This window comes from Astyanax mexicanus, chromosome 1 (assembly GCF_023375975.1).
Source record: "Astyanax mexicanus isolate ESR-SI-001 chromosome 1, AstMex3_surface, whole genome shotgun sequence".
NCBI lineage: Eukaryota > Metazoa > Chordata > Actinopteri > Characiformes > Acestrorhamphidae > Astyanax > Astyanax mexicanus.
The window spans coordinates 15247928-15265195 of record NC_064408.1 but is presented as its reverse complement, the minus strand read 5'-3'; the positions used below and the strand labels follow the sequence as shown (position 1 = coordinate 15265195).

Below are 17268 nucleotides of genomic sequence, written 5' to 3'. Positions count from 1 at the left end.
GCTGCTGCCTGAGAAGCGCGAGGGGAGGGGGAGCGTGAGGGGGTGCCAAGAGTAAACAGGAGGTCTCATGGCCTCAATCCACATGGTTGGGCATGTGCTTGTAAATGCTGTGCACCAAATGCCTGATTAAAGGGCCAATTACTGTTGTTTTGCTGTTTTTCTCGGGTCTTGAGTGCTCAGCTCTTAATCGGTCCAGATGCGAGACAGCGCACTGGTGGGGGCCCTGTATTGTTTAATATTGCAATATCGTAAAAAAAAATATATATATATATATATATATATTTGCAATGAATTTCTTTTCCAATATCATGCAGCCCTACTGTGTAGTCATATTGTCTAATGAAAAACACTTATCTCCAAAACAGCAACTTTTTAGGAGAGAAAAAACCCTGTAAGCTTTCAATGGAAGTCAATGTAAAAAGTGTTTGTTTTAGGTCATTTTAAAGAGTTTCTATTGGTCTATTCATCAAGATATTTTGGCACAGTGCAAGGGACAGTTTGTCCGTTCAAATTATGTAGTAAACTAAAAATCGACAAAAATGGAGATAAGTGTTTTTCACAGGACAGCGATGATATGTTATTGTGTTGCATTAATGTTATAGTTTTATACACTGACATGCCAAAAGTCTTGGGGTAGCAGTATGTAAAGTGATCATGAAGTAATGCATCAGGGAACAGCTTGGAAACACAGACACCTGTAGGTATGAGGTGTTATCTTGTTAGTGTGGTTGAACGTTGGCCAGTGCACTCATGTCATGAAGGTAATGTAAAGTATCAGTTTGAGTCACAATAGTCTCTGGAGTATCTTAGCCATGTAAAATCAAGATAAAATATCTGTCCAGTAGAAGTTCTGCAGACCGAAACATCTCTTAAGAGATGCTCAATTGTTGTGAGCACACTCTGAGACACTTTTTTTGTGAGAAAAGTGTCTCAGAAAGATCAACAAGCCCAACTTAGGTGCGAATGAGCTACAAGTGCTACAAAAGGACCCTGCTGGATTCCTCTTCTGTCAGCCAAGAACAGAAAGCTGAGGCTGCAGTGGAAGCAGGCTCACCAAAACTGGACAGTTTAAAATTAGAAAAATATAGTCTAGTCTGAAAAATCCAGATTTGTGCTGAGGCACACAGACAGTAGGGTCTAAATTTGGCACCAACATAATTAATCCATTGACTTGCATTGTGTCAACAGTCTGGTTAAGGTGGAGGTGGTGTAATGGTGTGGGGAATGTTTCCTTGGCACACTTTGAGACATTAATACCATCAATCATCACTTAAATGCAGCACTGTATCTATTTTACCATTGTTGTTGACCATGTGTATCCATTCATGGCAACGATTTACCCATTTTTTTAAAAGGCTCATTCCAGCATAATAGTACAGAATGTCAAAAACCAAATGCTCAAAAAGTCATGTCAATTCCGATATCTTCATTTACCGTCTCTGGATCTGGATCCGGTAGAAGACTTACAGCATTACATGTTTCTGAAAAGTCTGCCGAAATTGTTTAAGGCAATCCAGTGGATGGATATAAGCATACATTTTTTTTTTTAAATAGACATTAAAACACTGCTTTTATTAACTTAGTGATGTACACATTATGGTGGGGGTTAAAGTTGATGTCTTATATCTAGTTTACAGTGAATTAAATCAGTGTTTTAAAATTGGGATTAGTTGTGTAATTTAAAAGTAATAGGACTAAGACCTAGAACAAAAATGTAGATGTAAGATTAGAGATTGAGACCACTATTCTAGAGTTTTAAAATTAGAGATTGAAGACCAATATTCTAATTGTTACATTTAGAGATTAAAGACCACGGTTCTAATTGTTACATTTAGAGATTTTGATCCTCTAAAGTTTTAAAATTAGAAATTGAAGACCACTGTTCTATTTATTACATATGGAGACTGAAAATTGATGCTCTTAAGTGTTAAAATTAGAGATTGAAGACCACTGTACTAATTATTACATTTAGAGATTGACAAATGATGCTGTAAAGTTTTAAAATAAAAGAATGAAGACCAATGTTCTAATTATTACTTTAAGAGACTGAAAATTGATGCTCTAAAATTTTTAAATTAGAGATTGAGGAGCACTGTTCTAATTATTACATTTAGAGATTAAAAACTGATGCCCTAAAATTGTAAAATTAGAAATTGAAGACTACTGTTCTAGCTTTTTTAAAATTAGAGATTGAAAACTGATGCTCTAAAGTTGAAGATTGATAACCACTGCTAATCAACACTGAACCACTTTAAACCATCATTTGATTTTAAAGTGCTTTTCTAAAAAGGTCAAGCTCCTGTATATACTCTTATTAAGTACGAAAAAAACTTCTAATCTAAAAGCATTGTATGTATGTATGCATCACAAACCCTTTAAAAGCTATGTAAGGTTATTTACAGCACTCTTTAGTGTCATTCATGTTACATCAGTAATAAAATATTTTCAGATTAGAATTTCGCATCAATTTTTTTTTTTATATGTCTGGGCTCTTTTGGGCTAAACTCCAAAAAACACTAAGACCAAGGCTGAGGTTTTGGTTGTTCTCTTTCTGTTTCTTATATTTTATTCTGTGATCCAATAAAATACTTCTCACCTCACATACAGTTCTGTGCCCCAAATACCGCCAGTCTAAGTGCCAGTGGCCATTATATTTAGTGTCTTTTGTGCTTCAGACTTAACATTAATGGAACTGCTGCAAAGCCGAGACCACTGAGGACAGAAATATTAAAACTTCAATCAAGCAATTTTCTCCAGCTTTCGTTCAGACAAATTACCACTGTAATTGAATTTTGTCCAGGAGATGTTTGACTTAAACACTAAGGGGTCCTCTTTCATCCCTGAAAATGATAAACCCGCGAGTCGACTCTCTCTTATCTCTCTGCTCCTCGTCTTCTTCTGTTCCACGTGACCTCACAGCTGTGGCACTGTAGATTCAAACACACTCTCAGAATAACTCAATTACTCATCTCTGTTCCTCACTCAGAAGGGTGTGTGAGAGTGTGATGAATACATGTGTTTCTCTCAGACAGTGCACGAGATACACTTGTTTTATTTTGGGGATGTGTCTCACTTATGTGTTTTTTAAGTTGAATGTGAGTTCTTAAGAGTAATCATATTTTCTTAACTTATATATCTTAACCACCTTCACTTTGTGCTTAAGGATTAGCTTGTGTCCTTTAAGAGGCTGCCAATTGTTTAAAAAGTAAAAAAAAAACTTACGAACATTTATCAGTGAATAAATTTAATAATTAAAATTTAATAAATCAGTTTCTGAATCAGTTTCTCTGATTTTGCTATCTATAGGTATATGTTTGAGTAAAATTAACATTGTTTTTTATTCTATAAACTACAGACAACATTTCTCCCAAATTCCAAATAAAAATATTGTCATTTATAGCATTTATTTGCAGAAAATGAAAAATAGCTGAAATAACAAAAAAGATACAGAGCTTTCAGACCTCAAATAATGCAAAGAAAACAAGTTCATATTCATAAAGCTTTAAGAGTTCAGAAATCAATATTTGGTGAAATAACCCTGGTTTTTAATCACAGATTTCATGCATCTTGGCATGTTTTCCTTCACCAGTCTTGCACACTGCTTTTGGATAACTTTATTCCACTCCTGGTGCAAAAATTCAAGCAGTTAAGCTTGGTTTAATGGCTTGTGATCATCTGTCTTACTCTTGATTATTTTCCAGATGTTTTCAATTTGGTAAAATCAAAGAAACTCATAATTTTGAAAGTGGTCTCTAATTTTTTTCAAAGCTGTATGAGCTAAAATAGAACTAGATGCCAAACGGAAGTGGGCCATTTAATTCAAAATATATATTTTTTTACTTCCAACACCTCACATAACTTCACAATCAAATTGTTTTTTCTGACTTTGCTTAAATAATCCTTTGTTGCGCTGCTGCTGAAAGTTTTTTTTGCTCCTACAGGATATAACTGCACTTTAGCTCAGTTCATTCCTGTTTTTTGAAGGAGGTTCCTTTCTTCAGAGAATTCACTGAGGAAACACTTCACAGGATACAGTTCAGAGGGTTCACTTCACAGGATACCTAATGCCGGTCTGCCCAGCATTTGCTTTTAGCTGTTACAGAGACAGCCTTGCACCTGATAACCACATCAGTGGTTGCTTTGGTCTGCCTAGCGTTAGTTTTAAGAGGCTCTAGTGTAACAGTTACACAGGAAAACATCATTCGGGTCTGCTTCATAGTCAGCTAGCATTAGCTTTTAGCCTTTTTAGCTTTGAAAAAAGAGAAAAAAACATTTATCTTGGCAATATGAGTGTTTGATATGTGCAGATGTATTAATTTTTCTTGTATTTATTCTAAGTTTAGTGTTTTACAGGGTAAATAATAATGTGTAAATTATAAAGTGTTAACAGTGTAATTTCCACAGGAGCCTAAAACTTTTGCCTGTGTACTTCTGTGTTGTACATTTAAGTTCCATTTTAGTTAGTTGATCTGAAGGGTTGATATCGTCACTTTCCAGTGAAAAACAAATATCACCCTTTTTGTTGACTTTTATTTTACTATATAATTTTGAACATACAAACTGCCTCTTACACTATATCATAATTTATTAATGAATTGACCAATATAAATTTTCAAAAATGTCTTAAAATAAACTCTTATTACATTGACTTCCTTTGAAAGTTAAAAGAAAAAGTCCCTGTGATCTTATCTTGTCCCTGTGAAGAAGTTTTGCTATAGAATAGGACTCTCTGGAGCAGATAAACTAATGCATAATGCCAGGTGTGAGCTGTGTTACTAGGGAGTAGTGGTACTACATAAAATACTTTGGTGCTGGAAAATTTGAATAAAAAAGAAAAAAAAAGAATCTACAATAATATCTTGGAAAATGTAGAGCAAAAGAATCTAAATGTCTGCTGCCACTGTGTTCACCTAATTATTCATTTGCTCAGCTCCTGGCTCCTGCAGAGTGTCACTGCTGCTCTAATCATACTCACCTGATTACTCCGGAAGCCGTGATGAACTGATGTAAAACAAAACAATTGTATAAAAAAAGAATAACAACTAAAAGAAAGGGACTGTTATCAGTAAAGACCTGCTTGCTTTTTCTTTATAATACAATAAAGCAAAAGTTCAGTATGACGTCACACTAGTGCAATAGATGGCTCAAGGATAGATTAATCAAAAGTCTCATGAAACATTTTGTTTAAGATGATTTTTTGCCATCCACAGGATTTGAAAGATAAGCTGTGAATGTTTTCCAAATTCATCAAATCCATCCAATCCATCCAGATTAAAGGTCCACTTCAGTTTACAAATTAGTTTATTTTGCTATTTATAGGTTTGTATAGGTATGTATAACCCTGGTTTTACATATACCTATAACCCTGGTTTTTAATCACAGTTTTCATGCGTCTTGGCATGTTCTCCTCCACCAGTCTTACACACTGCTTTTGGATAGATTTATTCCATTCCTGGTGCAAGCATTCAAGCAGTTCAGCTTGGTTTGATGGCTTATGATCATCCATCTTGCTTTTGATTATATAATTTTCAATTTGGTAAAATCAAGGTAAAACATCATCATTAAGTGGTCTCTTGTGTTTTTCCAGAGCTATACATTGCATACCTAAAATTGTAGATGTGTTTTCCGAATTAGAATTGTATAAAAAAATGAGTTTTATTAAACAAAACAAACAAAAAGGTAATCCAAAAATGTGGTCAAAAACAAGTAGGGTCAGTATCAGAAGGCAAGGCCAAAACTGGATAGGAATTACAAAAAGGGTCCTACAATAATAAACAATAAGAATGGGATAGATAACTGTTTTGTACAGACAGATGGGACCAAATCTAATACTCGGCTAGGTGTGAGTGAGCTGCAGGGGTATAAATAGTGCTACAGGTGAAGTCAATAATCAGGTGATTGTGTTCTGAGAGGTGTCATGTGATCAGTCATGTGATCTGTGGAGCGAGAGTCTGTGGCATGCTGGCATATGTCTGTGGCATGAGTTCAGTGTTCAGTTTTCAGTGTCAGAGGTTGGTTCTGACCACAGTATTAAATATATGTTATATTTTATTAGTGTTTCATAATTTTTTTTCAATTCTGTAATCTACCTTCTCGTTATTATGAACGCCTTCTCTTTCTCAGAAGCTCACACTCTCCCCCGTCTCTTGTTTTTCAGGCAGCTGGTATGGCTGAGAAGTCGTTAGAGCAGGGCTCGGTCTCCATCCCCATGGAGGAGACCAAGCGGTCGGGGGGAGCTCCTCCAGACGCAGCCTTGCTGACCCACCTGAAGAAAGTGGAGAATCATATCACAGAGGCTCAGAGGTTCTCTCACCTGCCTCGGCGCTCAACAGTGGACCTGGAGTTCACAGAGCTCTCCTACACCATCCACGAAGGACCCTGCTGGAGGAGGAGAGGTACTGCAGCAGGTTATTTTCATGCAGTTATACTCTACAAGACCTTTTGCTCTCAGCCCACTCTACAACTTGATTCTCTAAAACTACATAATCTAGTCACTAGTTTGAAAGTATTTACTAATTTTTCGAGTTTGTCGAAAAAATTGTTGTGATAGTTTGTCAGAGGTTTCATTTACACTGTCGCTTCTAAAAGTTAGGCTTTAGGATTGGTCTAGTTTCCAAATATCAAAGATTAAGGTCACTTCAGATGTGTGGCCATGCTCTGTGCATGAAAATATAATAGTATCACTCTGTTGGTGACTAATTGAAGATTGCAGGCAGGCCAGTTCACCCTTTTGGAATTATTTCATTCGGCCAGCCACTCCTGGAAAGGTTCACCAGTGTTCCATGTTTTCTCCATTTGTGAACAATAGCTCCCACTGTGGTCTGCTGAAGTCCCACAGCCTTAGAAATTACTTTATAACCTTTTCCAGACTGGTAGATAATCAATGACTTTGTTTTCTTGTCTGTTTTTAAATTTATTCAGATTGAGGCATAATGTGTTCCTTTTTGAGATGTTTTAGCTGCTTCATGTTGTCAGACAGGTTCTATTTAGGCGAATTCTTTAGTAATCAGGCCTGGTTGTGGCTAGTGAAATTGAACTCATCTTTCCAAAAGGTGTGATTAATCACAGTTGATTGTTTTTTCACAAAGGGCTATATTTTTTGAATACCTTTTTTCCCCTAATAAATGAAATCGACATTTAAAAAGTACATTTTATATTTACTCTGGTTATATTAAAGTTTGTTTGATAATCTGAAAAATAGGTCTCTTTTAGGCTCATCATGCTACTCAAATAATCTGCATGTTTAGCGGTGACAAGTGTCCAAAGTGGGCATCAAACTTTTTTTGCCTAAAAGGTAATACCATTTTTCCCTGATATGTGGTGCTGCCCACTATGACATTTAGAGTCCCCAGAGTAAAATTATGAACCTAAAAACATTTAGCATTTGGCTCTTAAGGATTGGCTCCTGTGATAATAGTTGTGTTTTGTATTGACTGTCCAATAGATCATATTAATAAGCTCCCATAAGTTTATCAGTCACTACATGTGTTAGTAGTTGGCATTGTTAACTGCAGCTTTACAGTATTACAGTAAATATCTTAAACTTAGAGAGGTTCTTGCTGTGCTGTACTCATCTCTCTAAGTGATAGAAATCAGTCAACAGTTTAGTGCCTTATACTGAACATTGAACTGACTGTTTTTGTACGTGTCCAGGAGAAACAGGGCTAATTCTGCATCCTATGTCATCCTATTTGTGTGTAATACTTGTGTAATACTTGGATTTCCAAATCTTATAGACCCACATTTTATTCACAATAGAACAAAGAACATATATATATACAGATCCCAAAACCATCTCAAAAACGCTGGGACGGGGCCATGACTACCCTTGTTTAGCGTCCTCTATTCTTTTAATAGGGAATGTTGTCCCATTTGTGTCTGATGTTGAATTCTAACTGGTCAATCCTGGGTCTTTTTTGTCATATTTGTGGTTTTGTGACGTGCCAATTGTTTTCTGATGGTGACTGATTAAAGATTCCATGCAGGCCAGTTCAGCACTCAGACTTTTCTTATTTACAGCCATGCTGATGTGATGTTTGCAGTGTATGGTTTAGCATTGTTGATGAAAGATACAAGGCATTACTGGAAAGAGAGCATACTCTGACACTTTACTCTCACTGAGACACTTTGTCACTTTTCATGTTACTGATATTCATTCATAAGCATCCATGCTGATATTGAAAACTTGCATTTTGGACTACATGTTGCTGCTAGTTCCATACTCCTTTTTATTTTGTGCATCAATCTTGATATCTATTTCATTATTATTTTGGTTTCATTATATTTTATTTTATCTTTATATTTATCTATTTTATCAATTGCTCTTTTGGGTGTAATTGGACCATGGGAATACTGAGGTTGTATATTTTCCACATATTTTACAGTATCTGAATCATAAAGGAAAATTCAATAATGCTTTTTTTAAGTAAATTGCATTCCTTTAATATTCAGATAAATGCAGTATATAAGAAATGTTGTGGAATCTTTTTTTTGCACAATTTCTTTTAATATCATACTAAATATTATACTAATATAGTAGTTAATATTATTAAACCTTGATGCTGTAAATGTGACCTGCCTGGGTGCTTGCTTACCGGTTCAGTGTCTTCTATTTCAGTATTTGTGTTGTAGTTTTTACTGCACCGGAGGCCTTATTTACCCTTACTACTACTAAATCTGTCCACAGACTGGTTGATTTAGCAAAAAATATGTTTGTTCCCCCGGCTTTAAGTGATTTAGTATTTTTTATGCTTTAGTATTTTTGTACAGCAGGGAGGCCAAAGACCATATGTCAGGATATAATAGATGGTAAACAGCATTTTCTCATAGCGACACATAGCAAAGGCAATGTTTTCGCTTGCTCCCTACTGAGATCAATACTAATGATTTATTCTACATCACCGTGCTCTCCACTCTCTCTCCCTCTCTGTCTTCTGCTCTTTCTCAACCACTCTCGCTCCCTATCTCTCACACGATTGCACTTCACTTCATTCTCACACACATACGCACACACTCACAGTCTCACACGCAGGATTCCATGTACATTCCCACACAGCCTCCACCCTGATGTGTTTTCACACTCGTGTGCTCTCTCCATCCTCCCTCCACCCTCACTGCCTCTGCTCGGTGTAGTGCTGTACTCAGCAGACTTTAGCCGTGGTAAATAATTCACCCCTGCATACCAACACACTGCTGAGCTGTCTGCTGTGCTGCCTAACTAACCCCGGCCTGGATTAACCTGACCCATTAACCGCTTACTTACACATGTGTGTATACATTCAGTATAGACACACACATATACACACACATGTCAGCAAATTAAAGGCCTTCATCCATAATGTCCCAATGGACTGCAGATTAGACTACTAGAACGTATGTGTACAATTCTTAATCTAGAGACACACAAAACACAGTTAGGAGACCATTTTCTGAATGTTACAGTTGATGTCCTCAAAACATTCAATCTGTCTAGATTTCTGAATATTCTTAGAATGTTCTTAGTTGTATTTAACCCTTTCAGACCCTGCATCAATTACAATAGACGTTACGTAGTTTCTTTTTTCAAAAGCTTTGTTGCACAGAACTCTAATTCAAACCTGTTGTCCATTAGAATAGATCGTAAACCAGCCAATGAACAGTAGCTTAGCTGTCACGTCCTGGTCCTGTTTCTTCTCTGTTCTCACGTCTCTGTGTAATTTCTCCACGTGACCTATGCTCCTCTGTGTCTCTTCCCAAGTACTTTTCCACCTGTGTTAATTTGTAGCTCCGCCCCCTAGCCCCAGGTGTTTCCACTTCCCGTGCGTGTTATATAGTCCTCCTGTGTCTGTGTTTGCTGGTCGGTCTTTGCACTAACCCCTGTTGTTTTGTCTCTCCGCGTTTCTTCGTTTTCATTGCCATAGCCCTAGTGTTACACCTTAGCCCATGTCTGTCTTCTGTTTCTCCCTTATTTTGTCTCTTGTGCTCCTGCCCCTCTGTTTACCTGTCATGTTTCCTAGCCATGTGCTATTGTTGTGTTTTGTGTCTCCACCATAGCTCCGCCCCAGCCCTGCCCTAGCTATTAGTGTTCTCACCTGTGTCCTGTCTGTAACCCCGCCCCCTCATCATCCAAGCCCAGGTGTTTCTCACTCTCATCCTGTATTTAAGCCCCTCTGTTTGAATGTTCAGTGTCGAGTCTTTTGTATCCTTTGTATCTTTTGTATCTTTGTATCCTTGCCGATCGTTGTATCCTTGCCGTTCGTTTGAATCCTCGTCTTCCGTGCACTCTGGTTTTGTGTTCCTAGTTCTAGTTTATCCTTGCCTTGTTTTCTTTGTAGTTTTGTGCGTTACCTGAGTTTTGTTTACTGTTTTATTTTATCTTGTTTGTTTAATAAAATATATATTATATTTGCACTTACGTCCATCCCTCCGTCTCCCGCGTAACACCTAGTCCTTTGTTCTTTATTTTCTTGTTTATTTCTTGTTTTTCCTTGTTTAGTTCTCCTTGTTTATTTCCTTGTTCTGTTCTGTCTTGTTTTGTTAATCTAGTTTTAGTTATTAGTTTGTTTCTTTGTTTAGCCTCCCTCTTTGTATGTTATCGTTACCCCCTCATTTGTTTTGGTTTATTTCTTTGTTCCGTGTTTACTTGTTTCTTTGATTATTTGTTTTTTCGTTTCTTTGTTATTTATTTAATACATATATATTATCGTTCACCTGCGTTTACGTCCGCCTCCACGTCTTCCTGCCTGCTCTCTGTGACATTAGCCCTGCCCACTACATTAGAAAAAAAATCAGCAACTCTACATTAGGGCATGTCAGCACTACAGAACAAATAAGGCAAAGTAATAGAAGCTCATTATAACTAATTCTTAGTGGTTTAGAACATTTAGGAATAAAAATGTAGTTCATTGGATATATTTTAATATAGATTAAATATTAGGATAGCAATATTAGAAATGTTGTGTGCATTACAGAAAGAAAACAGCCTTAATATATATAACTGAAACATAATTCAGGTCATATTATATATGATACTTAATAACTTAATTTAGGGAGTATAACCAGCTAAACATAACATAAAACACTAAATAACATGAAATTAACATGATAACTTTTCAAAGTCCTGTACTTAAACGTTTACACTAATTTGGAAGGCTAAATACTACACCCACTCATTAGGAAACCAAAACTAGAAGGGTGAAGAGTAGCATATGCTTCCTCTGATACGTGTGAAGCCAGACTCCACCTCTTTTCAGACAACTGAGTTGAGAACATGCTCTGAGGAAAGCACCGGATTAATAGATATGATATATCAGCCAATAGACACCTGTGATGACCAACATTACACTAGGAGTGATTTGGGGAGAGAGCTCAATCTACCCACGCAGAAAGAACATGGCCCACTGTGCTCTCTCGGACTCTGGATGCTGATGGAAAGCACCATGTCTAGGATTTGAACCAGCTGCCCTTGGATCTGCTGCAGCAGTCTGCTTTTAAATGAACTTTCTCCTTGCTAATCATCTATACACAGTGTCCTCTTTTAATGTTTGCCTGATGATGCTGTAATGTGCATTGACATTAGTTAATGCAAGAGAGGCCTGTAGGTCTTTAAATGTTACCCCAGGCTTCTTTTTGATCTTTTGTAATATTATTTTGTCCCTTTCAGTTTTGAAAATAAAACAAGGAAGCAAGGTAGAAGATAACTTATAGTGCATAAACAATTTTAATTGTAGATTAGGCCAGATTTGTCAGTTTTTACACAAAGTTTGCTCATGTTTTTGTCCTAAAAATGTAGTAAGAATGAGAACACACACTCAAACACGTGTGCACATGTTTAAGTCTTTGCTCCAGCAGCAGGAGCAGGCAGAGGAAGGCTGGTGATTGGTCAGTTTCTAACTTCATGGTGGATGAAAGCTGCATACACAGCTCAGCCACTTCAGCTCCAGGCTGTCCTGGAACAGCGGGTGTAGAACAGTGTGAATAACACTGTCAGATAAGCCTACACACAAAAACACAGACAGTCATATTCTCCCTCTCCATCTCTCTGTCTCTCTCTGTCTCTGTCTCTCACCTCTCTTTCTGTCTACATGTCTTTATATCTTTCTCTCTCTCTGAGGTAACAGGAAGACTTATATAGTGTTTACAACCACAGGTCAAGCTATCTCTCTCTGTAAGAGTACCTATCTGCTTGTTTACCTGGTTAGTATTCATTTATTCATACTGGATGTGTATTTATTTGACAGCTGCCTCTGGTTGTGTATGTGTGCGTGCCTGGTGTGTGTGTGTGTGCAGGCCCGAGATTGCCCCCCTCTTTAGCTGATTTGTGGGGGCTTTTCTTTGATTTGTAGAGTCTCATTACACACCTATTAAAGTGTGCCCTTGCCCTGATATCTTTCCCTGTCAAGCTGTGCTCCTTATTCCAATCTCAAAATAAATCCTCAGAGTTTCAGGAAGGTGTGAGCAGGTATTAGCACCATCATGCCACACATGCTGGAGACATACAGTCATGTTAAAAAAATAGTAAACGCAATAAAAAACATTTGTATGGAGCTTAAAAGCTGGTATAAGTATTAGAATATGCATTTTTTTTTAATATTTGAATTAAGTTCACATGTAGGCCAGACCAAGGAAAGACACTCACAGATAACAAAGAGTTTTTTTTTTTTTAAAAAGGAGCTAGGCTTACATGAGTAGTAAGGGACAGGCAGGGTCAGCACACAGTAAATTCAGCAAAGAGAGGGCTAAGGCAGAAGAGTAGTCAAAAATACACAAAAACGGAAGAAAAATAAACAATAGAGTGGGCAAGGCAGAAAAAAAGAGTAGAAGTGGATAACTAGATTCAATACTTAGCAGGGGACAGAGCAAACTGAGTGGAATTTAAACTAGACAGGCCAGGTAAAAACAATCAGTAAGTGGGGGAACGGGAACGCTGTAGCGCCACGTGATCAGCAGAGTCAGGGAAGTCCGGTGTGAGTGCATGCTGGGAATTGGAGTCTTTGAGTAGTTCAGAGTCCAGAGCAGGCAGACTGACAGCATCAGGACTGACGTTTGGACTAATTGATAGATGGACTAATTTACTGTTAACCCTTTAACATGCCTTGTCCTGTATATGGGGTAGAGGTGTAGATGACACAGATCCTGTTTTTCTCTACAGTAAAATATGTTATTTACAAGCTGAAAATTTTGAGACCTTTGGAGACTCCTCCTACAGGACACAATGAGAAATTTTAGTAAAATTTTGTGTCAAAAATAAAACTTTTTATGTAATAATTTAATAGAAATCTTAGAGATATAGGCGTGTAATATCAGGCAGAAAATTGACAATGCCTGCCTGTTATGGGAATAAAAGGATTTTAAGATTTAATAACAGATTTAAATAACAACATACAAATCTAGGCCAGAGGTGAAACAACCAGTATATAGATTTGAATTTATTGATCTGAAAATGCCTGGATCCAATTTTTTTTCACATGACTGTACACACACACGAACTGCCTGTCACTTCTGTTGATTCACACATTGTCCAGATGCATTTTCTTTTCAGCCAATTAAACCAGTGCAGACTTTCACAGTGTCAGCCTGCTGTTGACAGAACACTGCCCATCCCGAAATAAACACTATGGGCTGCACTTCAATATTAAAGTGCCACAAATCTCATTGGCATTTTGTTTTCTTATGCCAAGTGCAGTCAGTCAGCAATGGCATTAGCCAAGCCGAGTTTTATGCTAATGTCGATAAATGTAGCTCTGTTTTTTGTTGCTGCGTCACGTTCACAACAAGGCTGTGAGTTTGGAACTTTCTGTTCCACCTTAAATGATGCAACAGGTACAGTCTGCTGTTGAAATGTACACAGTGAGAGGGAGTTTCCATGTTTCTAACATGCTGCTTACTAGTAACATCACCACATTTATCAGTTAAAATAAAGCTCTTTTTAAACTTTGTTAAATTTGAAAATGGTAAAAGGAGACAACTTGTTGAAATATGGCTGGGAGTTCTTATAATGGTCAAGGCAGCTTCTGGTCAAGGTAAAGACCCACTTTTCAAAAAAAAAAATGAGCTGAGAACCAATCAGCTTGCTCCTTTTGGAGCAAGGGTCAGAGTGCTATTTGTTAACCCCCTCAGCCCCCCCCCCCCTAATATGGAGATCTGCGCAAGCGCAGCATCCTTACCAAGCAGCCAAGCAGAACAATTACACTTTTTAACACAAAAATTAACGTTTTTGTGCATTATGAAGCAAAACATTTAAAATATATTTAAAATAATTTAAAAAATGTTGTTGAAGACCTTTAGCCTACAATATTTTTGCCTATTTAAACAGATAGCAGGCTGGTCTTTTATGAGTGGATATAACTGCCCAGTGGTCTTGCAAAGGTGAACCCTGAGTGAACTTACTTGCCTATAGAGATTTTGACCCAGAAGAGCACTGTGACATTAAATCACAGTTTCAAGAATTGCCAGGGAAGCTGAACATAATTAGAATTATGAAAAAAAAAGTCAAAATAATAACTAATAATAATACGTTTTTTATTCCAGAAATCATAACACAGTAGTTAAAATAATTAAGTTTTCACTGTGTTGCTTTCAAATAAATAATTGGGTAACAAGTATAATAAAGCTCTCTCTCTTTCCTACTGTTTACCTGCCCTTTATTTTCTTTATTTTGGCTTGTAGGGTCGCATTGTTGAATCACACACCTGCAGTGGGCATCATTAAGGTTTCTGGATCCATGCCTTAGCCCAAGCTCACAGTATCCCACTCACAGCTGCAGCCATTCACGCTCTGAAACACACACACACACACACACACACACACATACATGTGGATGTGTCACATTCTTCGGCAGCTCCTTAGCGTGAAGTGTGAAGCTCAATTGAATTTGACATCAGTTCATCCATTCAAAATTAATTCAGACTATCCCACCAAGCGGCTGTATCTGATTATCTCCATTCACTAATTTTATTACTGTATAATCTTTTCTGAAATGTCATCACAAGACTATTTCATCTCCAAAGACGCTGAAGACTATTAGATCTATTGAATAGACTCAAAGCAATGGAAATTATATCACTGAAGCAGTTTGTCTTTTGTTCTTTTACTTTTTAAAAGCGCAGATGTACGTTTATTGAAAGTGTTTAATTTAATATTTTGTGTTAGCGTCAGTCAGGAGGCTCTCACCACATTTTTATCAGGTTAGAAAACTCAGTTTGATTAAATGTAGGAGGTATTGCAACTGTTGCATAAACAAATGAGAGTATAACAGCATGGGCGCTGTGGTTTTATTACTTTTAGTTCCATGAAAATTAAACCAAAATTCTCCATCATTTTTTTTTAAATTGGCATTCAGTGTCTGCACAGTAGAGACCAGAGGACGAAAAGTGCAGTTCATGCAAGCTCCACTACAACTCAGCTACTCCATGTAATAAACGGGAGCGTTATTCTGAAGTGTAACCCCATCTTCCTACGATATTTCAGAATAACATTTTAGAAACTGATTTTCTGCCAAGTCAAACAAACTCTTTGTGAAAAATGCATTTACTTCCACATATTGACTGGAGATTAGCTGCACTAATAACTGAAGTTATAAGGAGTGTTTCAATGTGCACTCTTTTCGGATGATTCACAGCACCAGGCATCCAATTAGAACAAGGATAATTTACATCCTGTATACAGCTCTGGAAAAAAATAACAGACCACTTAAATTTTTTAATCAGTTTCTCTGATTGTGCTATTTATAGGTATCTGTTTGAGTAAAATGAACATTGTTGTTTTATTCTATAAACTACAGACAACATTTCTCCTAAATTCCAAATAGAAATATTGTAATTTAGAGCATTTATTTGCAGAAAATGAGAAATGGCTGAAATAACAAAAAAGATGCAGAGTTTATAGACCTCAAATAATGCAAAGAAAACAAGTTCATATTCATAAAGTTCAGAAATGAATATTTGGTGGAATAACTATGGTTTTTAATCACAGTTTTCATGCATCTTTGGCATTGGCATTTTATCCTCCACCAGTCTTACAAACTGCTTTTGGATAACTTTATGCCTTTACTCCTGGTGCAACAATTCAAGCAGTTTTGGTCAAATCAAAGAATCTCATAATTTTAGGTGGTTTCTTATTTTTGTTCCAGAGCTGTATATCACTTTGTAAGGCACAGAAACAGTGATAATTGATATTTTTCTGCTTCTGAGTTGATTGGTGTAATGACACCACTTTTACACCACTGCTGAGAGCCTTAATATAATTCTGACGTTGCTATTTTACAGTAAATTGTTGCTTTTAAGGGATAAAGAGAGCTCACAATATGGATTATTAATATTAATTATACATATATAGTGCACAAAACTACGCAAACATTTTAACTTGTATTTTAGAATCGATAGTTTGATAAAAGAAAATCAAGTGAACACAATCTTCCTATTATTCCAAAATGTATATTGTTAATAACGCTGATGTTTGCTCTTGTAATAATGAACAGAAGTACAGAGAAAATACATGCCTCAAAATAGCTACTGTTTAGTTACACTATTTTGAACACATTTCTAGATAGCAGTGTGTCATATGGTGTCTGAAGCCACATAATCAAACAGTGATGTGGCGTGAGTAGACTGTATAAAAATGTAGGCAAGCAATTTGCACAATGCTAATTGTGTGATGCTAATAAGCTTCTAGGGACAACACTTTACACCAAAGCATCACTTTCAGCACCACTGTGTGACTGTGTGCTTTAAGTTCATCAAATCACTCAGTCATCTGAAGCAGCATTTTTTACTTAATGATGTCCCCAGACTGTAGTCCATGTGACTGGTGCGCTGGCCGATAGCTTCCTGTCTGGCACAGAGCTGATTTCACATAAAAATGCTTATTGATTAAATGTGTTCCCTGGACTTTACTCAGCAGTGTGTTCGATCCTATCTGAGTGAGTGTACGGAGGAGGAGAGAGAGTGATATGCGGTATTGAAGGTGTTCTGATGCACTGTGGTGTCACTCTGATCCCTGCAGATCAACATAATACTGAAACTCCCTGACTGCCTCTATAGCTGGGTATCAGTTCTCTCCACACAGACAGAAAGACTAAGGGATGCCTTGCGCCTGCGCCTTCAAATCAGCGACAGAGTTTAGGAATAAATCTACACTGATGGGCGTGGTACTATAGAAGTGAGGTGTGTTCAGGTAGATTTCTGGCATTTTGCTATTTTGGTGACGGGAAACACAGAAGCGCCACTGACTGAAATAAACCTAGAAAACAGTCCATTCCTATAGGTGCGCCCAGCTTGCGTACATACCCGA

At 37.1% G+C, this 17268-nt stretch overlaps 1 protein-coding gene across 2 annotated transcripts in view; it reads left to right on the top strand.

Annotated features, from left to right (window-relative positions):
* Positions 1–17268, top strand: part of abcg4a (ATP-binding cassette, sub-family G (WHITE), member 4a) — a 50895-nt gene that overhangs the window by 13611 nt on the left and 20016 nt on the right. For both annotated transcript variants that reach the window (XR_007428220.1, XM_007260507.4), the window contains exon 2: positions 6158–6395. Coding sequence is in view for 1 of the 2 variants with exons in the window: in XM_007260507.4 (XP_007260569.2) it covers positions 6167–6395 (229 nt within the window). In the remaining variant the exon portion in view is untranslated. The remainder of the gene's footprint in view (positions 1–6157; positions 6396–17268) is intronic.